This window comes from Zalophus californianus, chromosome 1 (genome assembly GCF_009762305.2).
Source record: "Zalophus californianus isolate mZalCal1 chromosome 1, mZalCal1.pri.v2, whole genome shotgun sequence".
NCBI classification, from domain to species: Eukaryota; Metazoa; Chordata; class Mammalia; order Carnivora; family Otariidae; genus Zalophus; species Zalophus californianus.
In genome coordinates, this window is record NC_045595.1 from 147,677,497 (window position 1) to 147,694,439 (window position 16,943).

Below are 16,943 nucleotides of genomic sequence, written 5' to 3' on the forward strand. Positions count from 1 at the left end.
TGCCCCCACAGTGTGTGGCTCACACAGTAACTGGCATGGGACTGCAGAGGAAATCTGGCCTGGGTGAGTCAGGGCAGCTCTTCTGGGCAGAGGAGATTCCAGTGGGGCCCTGGAGGACCTATGCTTTAGATAAGCAAAAATAAGAGGGGGAATGTTCGAGAGAAGTAGGGTGGAACAGAAACTCAGAGGGAGGAAATCCAAGTGCACGAGGAAAACAATTTGGTTGGAGCAGAGTTCATCAGCCGGAATAAATAAGTGGTCGTAGGCTGGCTACAAAGCACTAGAATACTGGATAAGTGTGGATTTTATCCATGGAATATTTTATCCAGTCATTTCCAAACTTTGATCATATTCCTCGATCAGTAAACATAATTTTGGTCATACATTGCCAAAACATGTAACTTATTTATAACTTGTATTTCCATGCTACTATATTATCAGTATGTACATAACAAAATATGCCCCAAATCATTTTTAAATGATGAGATGAAGAGATTCTAAAATCGTCTTCCTGCACCTCAGTAAAGTGTCTTGGGTACCTGAAGGCACCCCCACACTAGAGATGACCGCAGAGGCAGGAGGGAGGCAGTGAGCCTTCACTGAGGAGGGAGGCAATAGCAGTGCTCGTGGAAGACCCGCCAGGAGACCGAGGCCTGGGAGGGAGGCTGATTGGGGCAGAGGAACTACTGCAATAGTCCAGGCAAGAGGTCAGGGCTCAGGCTCAGGTGGTGAAAGGGAAAATGTAAAGAAAAAAAAAAAGGATGATTTTTAAGGAAAAACACTGTTAGACAGTATTTGGAGAATGAGGAGAGTGTGGGGGTCAGTGTGGAGAGGAAAGGAGAGCAAGTGAGGAGTGGTTGGAGAGGAAAGCTTTGAAAAGCCAGTGGAGTGCCCATGAGAGCACTTGACTCCCACCAGCAAGACAGGGAGGGTGGCAGGAAAACGGACAACCTTTAGACGTGGTTACTAAAAACATCAGGCAAAATATTCTCTCTAACTTAGGAAGGAAAACTTGGAGAAGAATAAAATCATGTGTTAAATTTCATCAGTACTCTCTAAGCTGGGAGATTTGAAGATGGGAGTTACTGTAATCAGAATTATGATCGGGCAGTGTTCCCTGCACGGCATCCAGCATTTTCCTCTAATTCCTGGGCCAAGGGGAGGAGGGTTTAAATGGTGCTGATTAGCAGAACTGCCCAAGAGAGGTCTGGCAGAAGCATAGACAGTTATCCTAATGACAGTTGCAGGAAAAACCAAACAAGTGACACGGATGAGGGTGAAGGGCAAGGAGAATGCTTCAAATTGCCATCCTATAGAGATATGCATCAGTGTAAAAACATGGGGCAGAGGAATAGCATTATCCAAAAATGAGCTCTTTCAGCAGCATGGTGCCCCAACCCTAAAGGAGCCAGAGCATAACCCTTCTCTGCAGTGATCTGATCGGTCCCTGACACAGTCACAAGCTAGGCCAGTTTTCAGGGGCGTAAGTTCACTTTTCCCCCATGATGGGGATATGTCTCAGCTCCCCTAATCTCTAGTGGTGAGGTATCTACACACTTTTGCCCATTCCCCTTTATAATCAGCAGTCGACTTTTACAAGACTCTGCAAGCTAGAAAATTGTTGAGGGCCCCCGAATAAAATTACCTGGTGCTTTCAAAGACCCAATCCATGTTCTGTGTCTCAGAAGCCAAGTTAGCTTCAGGGCTAAGCAGACACACACCAGTCACTGTCCAAATGCCGCATTCCTGTGCGTCAGCGGACCGGGCTCACAGGGAGGCTATTTTGTCTTGGATACTTTTTTCCTTTCATCAATGCCACAATCCCAAAAGGGCCTATTAATTGCCTATGCCCATTCCAAAAAAAAAAAAAAAAAAGCTAAAAAGACTTTGGAGCACAAGGTGTTTTGGAAACCATCTTTAGCTAGAAACAATCCTATAGGAGGAATGAGGACAGAGGCAAAGGAGGCCATGGCAGACAGACGCCAGGCCCCGGGAGCCACATGGAGGTGAGACACACACAGAACTGCCTCCAGGACCCCCACTTACCAGCTTGCTTTTGACCAATTGTTCTATTGCACTGACAAGGTCTGCAGCAGAAGGTACTTCAGTGGAAGCCTGCCGGGCTGCTAGCAAAGAGGAGGACTGCAAGACATTGAGCAGCAAAGGAAAAGCAGATTAGCAAGGAATGAGGAATAGCAGTTAGGAAGCAAAACAGCAAGTCCACAGCTCAAGACAGGCAAGGGAAGCAAAGCTTTATGTTTAGAGGCAAGAGATCACAGAGGGAGATAGGACGGGGTGTGGGACAGGCCTGCCTGACCCCTTGTCAGGAATTCTGGCCAGCTGCAAAGCAGGGATGGGACTAGGCTCTCCTTAGGCAGGCCTCCGGAGGAGCTGAGGGCAGGGTTTGCTGCGTTCCCAGGAGGCCAATAGGTAAGGGCTGCACCCACTGTCAGCAACAGGGGAGAGGGACAGACAGAACTCTGGCCACGACAGGGCTGCTCATTGCTGTTCCAGGGTATGAAAGGAATCCATAAACCTAGCCTCAAATGTGTCCAAAGGAGAGAAATTGTCTTCGCTTTACTTAAATACAGATTTTAAATATAGGTCTTCAATGTGTATCAAGCAAAAATTCTAGGGCAGAGCACTTAAAGACCAGGAAGCTAGAAACCCCCTGCCCACTCACATGTGTGTACACACACACACACACACACACACACACACATACCACACATACACACACACCTCCACAAACATAGCTGTTTGTCCTAAAGCCCCTGAACTGAAACACCTGGATGTAATAAATGGTTTTAGCAAGGAGTTGTGTATTTCATGTTGGAGTCACCAGAGACTATCCTATTCACAGTGAAAGGAGGCTCAAGCCAAGGACCCCATCCACTTGTATCAGCAAGAAGGACTGACTAGTTCATGTGGCTGTTTGGTCGATGGTTTGGGGAATCCTACTCATGGAGGGATGGTGGTTTTTATCTTCCTTCTCCTACTTGAGAAGAAATTGGGAGAGAAATGGTTCACTGCATGCACATATGAGCTTTCCCTCCTGGCATAGCCAAGCAGAGGGCAACTGTGCTCCCAGGGCCCAGGGCACATGCTCTTTTGGTCTTTGACACTAATCACCGCAGGGATAAAAAGCTGAATGTCCTGGCCATGCTCTGTCTTCAAGTTTGTCCCTTATGTTAGGGGGAAGAGTTTCAAAAAGAAGCTACTTTTCTAATTTAAGAGTTACTTTAGGTCTTTGCTTCTGAGATGGGGTAAAACAAAGTCAAATGATAATTAAGAGAGATATAACAACACTCTTTTTTCTCTTCTGGGGAATGTAGGAAAGGAGCTTAAGTCTGTTTGGAAATCCAAGCTATCAACTTTTTGATTTAGTAATCCCACCCCTGGGAACTTATCCCAAGGACAGAAGTCCAAAGAACAAATGCTGTATGTACAAAGCGATCTGCAGCCGTGTTATCTAGAGTAGCAAAAACTGGAAACAACCCAGGATATCCCAAAACAGACTGGTCAAGCAAATTATGATACATCAAATAAGGGAAATACTCCCCAGCTATTAAAATTGTAGTTATGAAGATAAAATTAATAAGATTTAAAAAAAATTAAATAAAACATTGAGCATATCAAGTGCATATTACAATTATAAAAATAAAACATACATGCATATGAACAAACAGTAGAAGGGAACATGAAGAATTAAGGAGGTTGTATAACATTACAGTAGGTAGACTAAAAACTTCCTTATAGACTGTTGTAAAAACTTATTTTAATAAGTTCAACTCCAATTGCTAGAAGTTCTGAGGCTCCCCAAATATTTCAGAAAAACAAATGCACAGAAATCAAACAGGCAGGGCTGAGGAGGGTGAATGTGTCTAAAAAGGGACCGTTGCCATCTGTCCCCTTTCTGGCTAACAAAAAGCCACACAAATGTCTGGGGTGAGTCCGCCTTTTCAGTTACAAATTATCCAGAAACAGCATAACATCCTCTTCCCCAAAACAAGCTGTGTTTGAGGGAATTCGAGGGGGAAGGTTCATGACCTTTACTTTTCGGATGCCGGCTGGCACCTCCGTGCGGAGGGCCGCGTGGGAGGGCCGATACTGTGACCGGAGCGTCCTCCGCCCCACACATGCTGTCACTGTTCGTAGAACATTTTACAAGGCTAGGCCTCTGGGAACCCCGCAGACTGGCTCCGGTGCTGACCTCAGTGTGGAGTGCGGGCACTTCTGCTCCTGGGAACCCAGGATGGACATTGTACCGTGCTTCCTGCTACTTGCCCTTCCAACAGTTAAGAGTCAGGGCCACCACCATCACCGTCACAGAGGGGGCATCTTCATCATCATCCTGTCTCTAGAGTCTCTCCCTCTCGCGTGGCACCCTGGGAGACCCCAACTAATGTCTGTGGGCTCATGATCCAAATACAAAGCAGAGGGAATGCACACAAGGACGGGGATGTCACCAGACATGCTGAAGCATCTGCAAGCAGGACTTTCTGAACTGTATCCCCGGGGGGTGGTATGAAGATGTGTTCCCCGCCTCTGCTGGCCCCACGGCCTCAGAGGGGGCCGTGCCACGGCAAGGCGGTGCAGCATGGAACACAGGGAGACCCCGGAGGGACGGCTAAGCCACCACCACCACTACAAACCACTCTGAAAAGAAAATGTAAAGGACAGTTAAAACCTGCAGAGTCCAAGGGGACAGCGACACGAAGAGAAGGCAGGAAAAACACAGAGGTGAAAGCAGGGTTTGCTAGGAAAATGAGCGACAGAGCGTGCAGTTCAAGCAGCCCTGAGCCTCGGCCGGTACCAGGCCACACATCCAAGCTGACCTCTAGAGCAAACAGGGTGATCGCTTGGCGATTCAAGGCCACGTACACATCTATGCTTTAGGCCCCGGTGAGCCTCTGAGTGCTCACGAGGCAGGGATTTTTGCAAGACCAAGCACGCGGCAACCTGCACTTAGGTCTTCCCACCTTTGTCAGCAACTCCCCCTTAGCAGTGTCTCCATCCCTCCTGTGGTGATTGCAGAATTTGGGCTTGACCGGAAGCTACTGTTACTTGGATTTTAGAGTTCAGTATAGGGAAAACAATCAGCTAAAACACAGTTCAGAAGTCAGGTACAACAAAGTGATCTCAGCCTGGAACGGCCTCAGACTCCTTTTGAGACAAATAGTTCCTTTTAGGATCTGCAGCTTCCAAAGACAGAGTCATTATCCTTCATCAACAGGACAAGACACCAGACAGATTCCCACTCTGGGACTTCTGCAGGCGTCCCTACACTGCCCAGATTGAAGTCAGACCTCCAGGGCGGGGGGAGGGGACACCTACCAAATCTAGATGGAATCTGCATCACTACGGATTCGGGGAGATAACAAGGGAGAGACAGTATTACCACCCTCATCACACACACAAGACAAAATCACATGTGTTATACATTGTTCTTTCAAGTGAGAAAGTAAAGAAGTCCTACCATCTCGTCCTGTGTAGGGTCATTGTCAAAGATCTTCATAGGAGGAGGGAGGGGGGTGTGTGACTCTTCATCTGGCTCATCCTCGCCCCAACCTTTCTTGTTCTTCTAGAACAAATGAGCAGCATTAGTCCTTCAGTCCTATATTTCATACAGTTAAAGATACCAATGGGTCAGGACTTAGAATTTTTTTTAAAAAGCAACATGTTAGATACCCTCCTTCCTCACCATATCCTTATTTTTTCAGCCTCACCGTCCTCCTCTGTGGAATGGGTGCACCTTTTTATCTCAAATGACAGTGAGGTTCAAATGGGGAACACACACACACACACACACACACACACACACACACACACACGAGAAACATTTACCTCGTTAATCAGTCAGGAAAAGAAAAAGCTGAGAGTGGTCAGAGAAAACCTAACTTTTTTTAAAAATGGTTCTTTATTGGGCGCCTGGGTGGCTCAGTTGGTTAAGCGACTGCCTTCGGCTCAGGTCATGGTCCTGGAGTCCCGGGATCGAGTCCCGCATCGGGCTCCCTGCTCGGCAGGGAGTCTGCTTCTCCCTCTGACCCTCTTCCCTCTCGTGCTCTCTATCTCTCATTCTCTCTCTCTCAAATAAATAAATAAAATCTTTAAAAAAAATGGTTCTTTATTTATTACATGCCTTCAGTTTTACTTCCATGGATAAGCTGCTGTGTCCATGAAATTCTTTTTTTTTAAAGATTTTATTTATTTATTCATGACAACAGGGAGAGAGAGAGAGAGAGAGGCAGAGGCAGAGAGAAGCAGGCTCCCCGCCGAGCAGGGAGCCCAATGCGGGACTCGATCCCAGGACCCGGGGATCATGACCAGAACCGAAAGCAGACGCTTAACCATCTGAGCCACCCAGGCACCTGAGAAAACCTAACTTTTTAAGCTTTTGAAGGACTATTAAGCCACAATCTGAGTATCACCAGGCTCTACTGTCATTCTCAGAGGGAGAAATGGCAGATAGCATAAAATTACAGAGTCTGGTTACATAGCAGGAAGAATCACTTAGCCACATCAGCAAATAGAGCAGGTTAATTGGCCAGAAAAAAAACAGCTCTCATTCCCCCAACTAAAACACACCCACTGTATTTTGATTACAGAATCTCAGCTTTCAAAGGGACTTCAGAGGTCACCCAGTCTGACCTCTCAGCTAATACAGGGATCTCTCCGACTGCTATGTGAGTTCATATGGCGTCCCGGCCCCTTTTAGCACGCGTGTCTATTCGCTTTCATGGCAGCTCACTCATCACTAGCTGACCTCCATTAAAGCTCCTCTTTGAGCTGCAATCTTGCCTTCTGTAAACCTTCACCTGTTAGTCATAATTCTCCCCTCTGGAGCAACCTGGAGTTGTCTACTCCATTTATATGTGGCACTGGTCTAGATACTTGAAAACAGCTAGTCTCCCAACATGGGCTTCTCCTTCCAAGGGAAACGGTCTACCTTCTTTTATTCTTATTCTCGACTAGCAGGTTTTGATGTAATCCTTAGTAGAAGCAGGGGATTAGGTGACCAAATGGTTCCCCTCAGGCCCAGGCCCCTATCTCCAAATCTGGCAAAATGTTGTCTATCTGCTGGAAATTCTAGGTGCTAGTCAGTCTCCGAATTGATCACACATCAGACTGGTAGGGTCTTGTTAGTACAAAAACTCAGATCACTTGGGCTCAAGAACACAAGCTACTGGGGACTAGAGACTGGCAGGTTTACAGAACCCAGGGAAAGAGGCCTCACAAAACTCCAGGAAGGATGTAGGTCAGAAGCCCCCTCCTGATGGAGGCTCCAGGGCCACATGTAATTACCTCATCGGCACTGTCTCCCTGAGGGGTCGTCTCATCCCCAGGCTTGGGAGATCCCAGGTCGAAGCTCTTCCGGCCATCTCGTACTTTCTTCTGCTTCTTGATGTTTCCATCTGCTTTTCCACTGTTGAGCCGGCGCACGGGACTGGTCAGCCACTTCTTAAGGGTGTTGGTGGAACGCTTGGGCCCAGGGGAGCTGTGGATGGAGTTCAGGGAGGGCTGAGACTGCAGGTTGGCCACTGACTCAGACTTGCCTCCGTTTTCACTTGAGGAATGAGAGTATGCATCTGAGGAGAAAGAACAGACCGACACAGCCAATGTCAGAGGCAGTTAAGGGGCGGCGGGGGGCGGGGAGTGCGGCTGGGAGTAAGACAGTTCTATCCTCAGGAAGCTGGAACACAAGGCAGAATGTCAAGGCCTGCTGCAGACCCTGGTCAAGGCAGCCCTCTCTAGAGGTTAACAGCTGACCCTCACTCAATTTTTAATGTGCAAGGCACTGCTCTGGGAGCCGTGGATATCGGAGTGAACAGAAGACAAAGACTCCTACCTTCATGGAAAAAAATCAAGATCCTAAGCAAGAATTACCAACCAGTAACAATGTCATGGGGCATCTATTAGGTTGTATATTTTATTTTATTTATTTTTATTTTTTTATTGTTATGTTAATCACCATACACTACATCATTAGTTTTTGATGTAGTGTTCCATAATTCATTGTTTGTGCATAATACCCAGTGCTCCACGCAGAACGTGCCCTCTTTAATACCCATCATCAGGCTAACCCATCCCCCCACCCCCCTCCCCTCTAGAACCCTCAGTTTGTTTCTCAGAGTCCATCGTCTCTCATGGTTCGTCTCCCCCTCCGACTTACTCCCTTTCATTCTTCCCCTCCTGCTATCTTCTTCTTTTTCTTTTTTCTTAACATATGTTGCATTATTTGTTTCAGAAGTACAGATCTGTGATTCAACAGTCTTGCACAATTCACAGCGCTCACCATAGCACATACCCGCCCCAATGTCTATCACCCAGCCACCCCATCCCTCCCACCCCAGGTTGTATATTTTAAAGACATTTAAGACCTAGGTTTTATTTTCAAAGACCCCTTATCTAGCTACACAAACACATCCAAACACACACAGACGCAAAGAAAGAGAAGAGTGAAAGATCAAGACAGAGCATGCAAAACAATGCCAAATTCACAGAGAATGTGATTAACTGCCACAGGGCTGGTATGGACTCTAGGTGATAAGCCAGCAGAGTTCAGAGGAAGGTCAGATCAGTGTAGGCGGGATTGGTCTGAAAGAGTTTAATGGAAGAGATGTGTCTGAGTAGAAGAGAAGGGGAGAGGGAACTACACAAGGAGAGACAGCAGGACCCAAAGCATGAATATTGAAAAATAAGTTAACACAGCCCATAAGGAGATCCTCTGCATGAAGTAAAGTTTTGATGGAGAAAGAGAAACTGGATAGAAAGATTAGTGAGGACATTTAATAATAAACTATAAGTGTCTGACCTTTATTGTGAGACTATCCTGGGAAATGACACAATAAAAGGGGGTTTTTTGTTGTTGTTGTTGTTGTTAATTAATCTGGTCACTATATACAGCATAGCCCTGGGAAGGAGGGGTCAGAACCAGAAGGCCACACTAGGGTGGCACACTGGGGTACAGAGGAACGAATGTGAGGCATTCCAAAGCAAGAAGCGTCTGGATGATAAATCAAAGGTGAGTTACCTCTCTGTATCTGCTACTTCTCATTACCAAAATGGTCTTAGGAGAATTCCTTGACCCCTCATGGGTCCACTGCCCCTGTGCCAGTTTGCATACTGATATTTAAACCAAACACATGACTAGGTATTGAAATAAATTACTGAAGTGGTTTTTCATAACTATTCCTCTCAAAGACTGAATCACCTTTTCCTATAATGACTGTATCCTAGGCCTGGCCTCGAGGACAAACCTGGATTTAGAGGCCCTCTGGCCTAGACATAGCCAGTAGAGAAAAAACAAAATCCCAAAGGCAGGTGAATGAACACTTTTGCCAACAAAGAGCTGTCTCCAGCTTCTACAACTGGCAGATCTTGAGGGCCCCAAGCTCAGGCTCTTGACCCTGTGGGGACTGACTTTGACGCTGCTAGAGTTTTGTGTGTACCTTGGAAAACAAGACCTCCATGTTTGCATCTAGAAGCCCAAACACTGAGGTCCTAAAGTCCCCTGGTAAAAAGGATAATTTACAGGGTTGCTCTGCTCAGGGAATATTTGGGGATCCACTGACTTGGTTAGCATCCCTTTAAGGACAACACTATAATCTTATCTCAGGGAATTCCTTGCTGGCTGTGGTCCTGGGTATGTTGACATTATTTCTGAAGTGTTTGGTGTGGGTCAAACTCCTGTTCTCAGAAGCCTGGGTGATCAACATCTCCCCACACTGGTAGTAGAACCAGGGCTTTTCTCTTATCTTTCTGCTGATAAGCTGCAAAAGCTTTTCATTCACCAGACCCCTGGGATACCACATGGCTCTATAAAACCAAGCCTTCAAAACTTAATCAGCACACACTGTGTCAGCAGAACTAGAGGCCCAACCACATTAACTGTGCCCTGGTCCAAATTCTCTGTTCCATCACAAAACATAGCCTGATTTCGAGATTCACAAATGCAAATCTTGACTGTCCTTCCCTGTTGTCATATGGTTCTGCTTTGGGGCATTCTGTATAAATGAATGCCAAGAGTGCAAATTACAAAGTACAAATTAAAAATCAAGCATGTTCTCACTTTTGTTGTTTCAAGTTTATTCTGTGTAAACAATTAGGGCCATTCAATCGCAGCCCACATAAAAGAGAATTCAAGTGTTGGAAACAATCTATAATTCATCTAATTAGGGTCCCAAATTCAGACAAAACCATTTCTAAATCACTTTGTTGTTTTTTATTTGTGTTTTTATTTTCCGGTTTTGATATAATTGACATATAACATTGTATTAGTTCAAGGTGTACAACATAATGATTTGATATTTGTATATATTGTGAAATGATCACTGCAATAAGTTTAGTTAACATTCATTACCTCACATAGTTACAATCTTTATTCTTGAGATGAGAAATTTACTAAATTACTTTGAATGCATGCTTTTAGAGAATGTGGCACCATTTAGTTTAGAAAATTTGTAGTTTATTACTGCTTTAAAGAATACTTGGCATGCTATGCTCATCCCATTTTTGGAGGATGACTGCAATTAGCTGTTTGAGATTTTATTATAGTACCTTTCCAGGCATAAAAGTTAAGTAACTGATTTGTAACAACTGCAACAATAAGACTGCTCTCAAACCTTTCCAAGCTGAGGCAGAAGCTATTTATTATGATTCTTGTCATAGGAAATAGAAGATCAGTATTTCAGGAAACCAAGGATCATAGTTGGTGAATGGCAGGGAGGCAAGAATTAAACTCAGATCTTACTCCTTACTCTTAAAATTTTTATTTATTTTAGAGAGAGAGAGAATAAATGGGTGGGGGGAAGGGCAGGGGCAAAGGGAGAGGGAGAAGCAGACTCCCTGCTGACCAGGGAGCCTGACGTAGGGATCGATCTCAGGACCCTGAGATCACTACTTGGGCCGAAGGCAGATGCTTAACTGACTGAGCCACTCAGGTGCCCCATCCACTGCACATATATTAATCTTATTCCTACATCTGCATTTATTCCATGTATTGCTTTAGCCTCTATGATTATTGTAAAAGGAGCATCAAACTGCCAGTCTATTTAACATTTCAAATATATGTTTATATATAATGTATATCAGTTATAAAATTTCAATGTTGAAAACAGTCTCAGTCTAATTTTAAGGACAAGGCAATGAAGGTTTAAATATGAGAAATCCATTGTTACAAATGAGTTAGTCACAAAGCCAGGACCAGAATCCAGGCATCTCTACATCTGCCCCAGGGCTCTGAACTAACGTTTCCTCTATAGTCCTGAGGCACAGAAGCTGCACATACAGCTAATATCTGGTTTTAAGTCACTGGGAAGACAAATGTGTCCCTGGGCATTGTAGGTAATCAAGCTCCCCAGATGTTCCAGTATGTTCAACTTGCTTTCTGGATCAGAAAAAAATTATATTCTGAGGCTGGTTTTACTAGGAGATACTTTTAAGATAGAGAAAAATGTAGAAAAAATCTAACAAACCAGGTACCCACCACTCTAGATATGATAAATGTAAACTTTTTTTTGCCAATATTTGCTTCAGCTTTTAAAAAAATATAAAAGATTATATATACAGTTGAAGCTTTACATTTTTTTTCTTTTTTTTTAAGATTTTATTTATTTATTTGAGAGAGAGAGAATGAGAGAGAGAGAGAGCACGAGAGAGAAGAGGGTCAAAGGGAGAAGCAGACTCCCTGCTGAGCAGGGAGCCCGATGTGGGACTCGATCCCGGGACTCCAGGATCATGACCTGAGCCGAAGGCAGTCGCTTAACCAACTGAGCCACCCAGGCGCCCCTTTAAATTTTTTTTCACCCATTCACAATCCTATCCACCATTTTCCCTTCCCAGAGTTAAATTCTCTTTTGAAGCTGGTGTGCATCTTTCCCATCCATGTTGTTAGCCATTTACTTTGTATGGAAATATAGTATTATTTTGTGTTTTTAAAATTTTACATAATTATCATAATATAGGTATCATTTTGCAACATGCTCATTAATTCAAAATTATCTGAGATTTATCCATGTTCAGTCATATAGATCTAGTTCATTTTAATTGTTGAATAATATTCTTTCATAGGACATATCATAATGTTTGTAACACATTTTCCTAAGGATGGATATTTAGGTTGTTACACACACACACACACACACACACACACACACACACACACACACACACACTTATTTGAAGCAGTCCTGTACAGGTCTCTGTTTATTTGTGAGAATTCCTCTAGGGCAGTGTTTCCCAAACTATCTGTGGTCAGGGAGTCAAAGACCCGTTTTTCTTATTTCCAATCTGTTTCAGATCAATACTTTTATAAAATACAAAGTCACACGCTTAGATGTGGTGGAAGTATCAAATTGCTATAAAAGCTTCTAAATACTTATTCTCACTTTTTGTACTTATATCTCCCTGTGAACTGGAAATAAATGGCTGACAAATCTTTACAACGTGCAGATCACACACCGAGGAGAACACACACTGCTCTAAACTCTTAAAGAAGCATCCAGAGCACATATCTCAAGGTAGACCTGCTGGGCTTTACAGAAGACACCTTGCCACCTTCACTAGTTACTGCCAGATTGCACTCTGATTTACTCCCAGCAACTGTGTACACAACTTCTTTCATCTTGTGTAATGATCAATGAAATGAAAAAGCAATCTACCAAATGGGAGAAAATTTGCAAATCATGTATCGGATAGGGGATTAATATCCAACATATATAAAGAACTCATACAACTCAATAGCAGACAAACAACCTGATTAAATAAATGGGCAGAGGATCTGAATAGACCTTTTTCCAGACAGATTGGTCAACAGGTACATGAAAAGATGCTCAACATCACGAATCATCAGGGAAATGCAAATTAAAACCACTATGAGATATCATCTCGCATCTGTTACAATGGCTAGTCTCAAAAAGATAAGAGATAATAAGTGTTGGTGAGGATGTGGAGAAAAGGAAACCCTTGTGCACCTGGGTTGGTGGGGATGCAAACTGGTGCAGCTACTATGGAAAACAGGATGGAAGTTCCTCAAAAAATTAAAAACAGAACCATCCTATGATTTAGCAATTTCACTTCTGGGTATTCATCTGAAAGAAATGAAAACACTTGACGGGGTGCCTGGGTGGCTCAGTCAGTTAAGTATCTGTCTTTGGCTCAGGTCGTGATCCCAGTGTCCTGGGATCAAGTCCCGCATCGGGCTCCCTGTGCAGTGGGGAGCCTGCTTCTCCCTCTCTCTCTGCTGTTCCCCCTGCTTGTGTGCATGCACATGCTCTCTCTCTCTCTCTCTGTCAAATAAATAAATAAAATCTTAAAAAAAAAATGAAAACACTTGAAAAGATATATGGACCCCTGTATTAATTGCAGCATTATTTATAATGACCAAGACAGAGGTGACTTGATAAATGGATATGGAAATGTGGTACATGTGTACACTGGAATATTATTCAGCCACAAAAAAGGTAATCCTGCTATTTGTGACAACCTGGATGGACCTTGAGGGCATTATGCTAAATGAAATAAGTCAGACAGAGAAAGATAAAGACTGTATGATCTCACTTATATGTGGAATCTAAGGGAGAAAAAACAAACTCACAGATACAGGGAACAGATTGGTGGTTGCTAGAGCTGGGGGAGAAGGGTGGGCGAAATGGGTGAAAGAAGTCCAAAGATACAAATTTCCAGTTATAAAATAAATAAGTCATGGTGATGTAAAGTACCGTGTGGTGACTACTGTGAATCATGCTGTATTATATATCTGAAAGTTGCTAAGAGTAAATCTTAAAAGTTCTTATCACAGGAATGAAAAACTTTTAACTATGTGTGGTGATGGATGCTAAGCCGACTTATGTGGTGATCATTTCACAATACATACAAATACTGAATCATTATGTTGTACACCTGAAACTAATATAATGTTATGTCAATTATATCTTGATTAAAAAAAAAAAAAGAAAAAAGTTCCTATCTTCCTGCATTCTCCTTGATGCTTGATTATGTACATTAGCATATACTTTTCCCCTGGAAAAAGTAAACATCTCCTTCCTAACCAAAGCACATACTTTAAGGAAATAAATTGAGATTAAAGCAGAATGTCTCAAGAAGAAGAAACAAAAAGGTAAAAACCAGTGCCTCTAGATCAGTAGGAAACGCATCCTATAATTGGTATCTCAGCCACAAACTGGGAAAATAGGAAATTTGTCAGGGGAATCTCTGAGGTTGAAGGTCCAACTTCACGGGCTCTGAGTGGCACAGCTTACCTGATTGGTCACGGGAGTAAAAACAAGATACTAATGAAATCAAGAAAATGTAAATAAATAAACCAACAGACAACCAATACTTATCCATCAGCAGACTCACACACTGTTTTTTATCCCTACTTTCTTCAGTTCCCAAGCCACCTCTCTAACCCACCTGATTTCCCTTTTAATACCTGCAAAGACACGCTGCTTGGTCACACAACACGTTCCAAGGCTTAGTCAATGACTAGAGAATTCTTGACCTCAACACTCATCTCTTCATGATACTTTGTTGCAGTTGATTAGAAGAGAAACCCTCCTGGCCTAATCTGCCTGCCTTGCTTAAATGACCTCAGAACAACCCACTGGTGCCTAGTCAGTGGATTGCAACAAAGAGGTGAGCTGGCTTCTGGCCCTGCTTTGCCACTAACAAGCTGGGCAGTGCTCAGATGGATGAGACAGGATACGCTCAAAGCCTGGCTCCACCTCTGGCCAGCTGTGTGACTCTGGTCCATTTACTTAACCTCTCTGTATCTCAGTTTCCTCATCAGTAACTGAAGATAATATTAGTGTCTACCCAATAGGATTGCTATTAGGATTAAGGAGTTAATATTTTTAAAGTACTTAGAACACTTATAAACCCACAGAAACAAGATGTGAGTTAAATAAAAATCAATAAATCCAGAAAAAGCTCCCTTAATTCCATGGCTTTGAGTTTATTCTGTATAAACTCTGTTCCTTCATTCTATCTTATGTTCTTCTAAAGCCTAGACTAAATGATTTAAGGCCATTTTTAGCTTCAAAGATTCATGCCCTCCTAAAAGCAAAGAAACACTTAATGCTACCAGCTGCCATTCTGGGTCATTTTCCCCTCTAATTTCAGGGAGCCACTCTTATGACCAGTGCCTGAAATCTTGTCCGAGAATAAGGTGACCATATCCTTGGGTTACTTGGCCATGGTTGTCTACTTCTCCCGCTATTTGGAAGTTTAAGCAGCACAGGCTATTCCCTGGAAATGACACATGCCTCCTTATCTATAGGGTGTCTCTCAGAATGGGAGCTTCAGATGGATTTTATGACCAGGCAACTGAACAACTGTTGAGATTAGGGTCTCAAATACCATCATGGGGTTAGAATAAACATGTCAGTGTTATCAGTTTCAGCCTTGGGGCAAGGGCTCCATAATTTCAGGTATTTTCATCACAGTAGCATGTTTCTAAGTAGTACAGGAGATGAGAGCTGTCTGCTTGATGTGAAGAGTCAAAGTGGAACAAAGCCCATGAGAGTATGCTCACTGCACAGTCCCAACAAGTCCATTGTCTAGGTCAAACTGTCCTTCTTTACTTGGACAGACCTTCATTAGCTACCAAAATAGAAGATAATTGTATACAAATGGGTAGTAACTGAATATACTAGACATCTGCCATATCTAATATAGCCCATTTATAAATTCAATTTCCTTTTTAAAAAGTTTCAACTCATATTTATTCCACTTTTATGTTACACCTAAAAAAGAAAAAAAAGCTTTTACCCTTTGCAGTCTGGTGTAAAATTTGCAAAACTATTCTGAAAGCAGAATGCATTTTTGCACAAGTCGTCACAGAATGCATATGTAGGAAATATCAAATGTCTTTGGCTGCTTCCACTGTATGGCCATCCACTATTTCTCTAGTCACAAAATACTGATTCATCAGCCTTCTTCACACTGACCTCAAAGTAAGCTGAAAATAAAGGATTATACCTCTTAAACAAAACAAGAAGAGAGTTCTATTAGTTTTGAGGGGTTACCATCCCCAAAGACTAGGAGCGGTGTCCTTGAAAGGGCGAGGCTGGGGCCACAGAGAGCATATGCATGGGTAAGGTCATCCAAGCTTTCAGTGGATTGTGAGTACCCTCAATGCATAACTCACTAAGCTGGCCCACCATTTTCTATACTGGCTTGAGGGACAAAACTCAAGAACAAAAAACTCATTTTCAGTCCATTCTTCTGGAGTTCAATGGTGGTATTCAATCATATCCCAAAGGCTGTCTTTTACATATTGTAATTTATGTAATTGCTAAAAGATACAGAGTCTAGTTGCTCTATATTAAGCATACCTGTTTTATCTAGATGGGTCTATAAATGTCCTCCCGGTATTTATAACACTCTATTGGAAGCTTTGACTCCAATGGCTGAAATCACACAAAGACTCCTAAAAGCCACTAGATATTTACAGAAGAGTCCTTTAACCTCCTGTTTTTTTGTCTGGCTTTAGTTTCAATGACACTGGAATAATCATAAACTCATCCTTATTGCCTTCCATGGCTTGAGCTATATAAGGCAAATGCATTTCAATACATCTGTCTGCAGAGATTAGAAAGCCAAATACTCCTGTTTTCTTCAGCTTTCTATAAATAATTTACTTAATATAAACATTATAGAAGTATCATATACACATTTTCTCACATCTAGAGAAGGGGATGATGGGAAGGTCAAGGATACAAATTCTTTGTGTAATAAATACATAAATCCAATTGTTTGTAAGTAGGGACAGCACAAAACCTACAGTAAGCATCAATATATCTCTCATGGCATAAGATAATGACTCTGACAGGTCTTTTAGTGGAATGTTGATGAAAGCCAATCTCCTGGTTGCATGTTTAGCTGAGGTCCTAAGGCTGTGCATCACCAGTTCCTGGAATGGCTGGCTTCCCACCAAACCA

The 16,943-nt window shown here is 43.0% G+C and overlaps 1 protein-coding gene across 22 annotated transcripts in view; it reads right to left on the minus strand.

Annotated features, from left to right (window-relative positions):
- Window positions 1–16,943, minus strand: part of KALRN (kalirin RhoGEF kinase) — a 646,977-nt gene that overhangs the window by 69,939 nt on the left and 560,095 nt on the right. For 13 of the 22 annotated variants that reach the window (XM_035724481.1, XM_035724478.1, XM_035724468.1 and 10 more), the window contains 3 exons: window positions 7,306–7,589; window positions 5,480–5,584; window positions 2,047–2,142 (listed from right to left, as the gene is read on the minus strand). In XM_035724481.1, the coding sequence (XP_035580374.1) occupies window positions 2,047–2,142; window positions 5,480–5,584; window positions 7,306–7,589 (485 nt within the window). The remainder of the gene's footprint in view (window positions 1–2,046; window positions 2,143–5,479; window positions 5,585–7,305; window positions 7,590–16,943) is intronic. The other 9 variants (XM_035724467.1, XM_035724493.1, XM_035724522.1 and 6 more) reach the window with 3 other exon arrangements.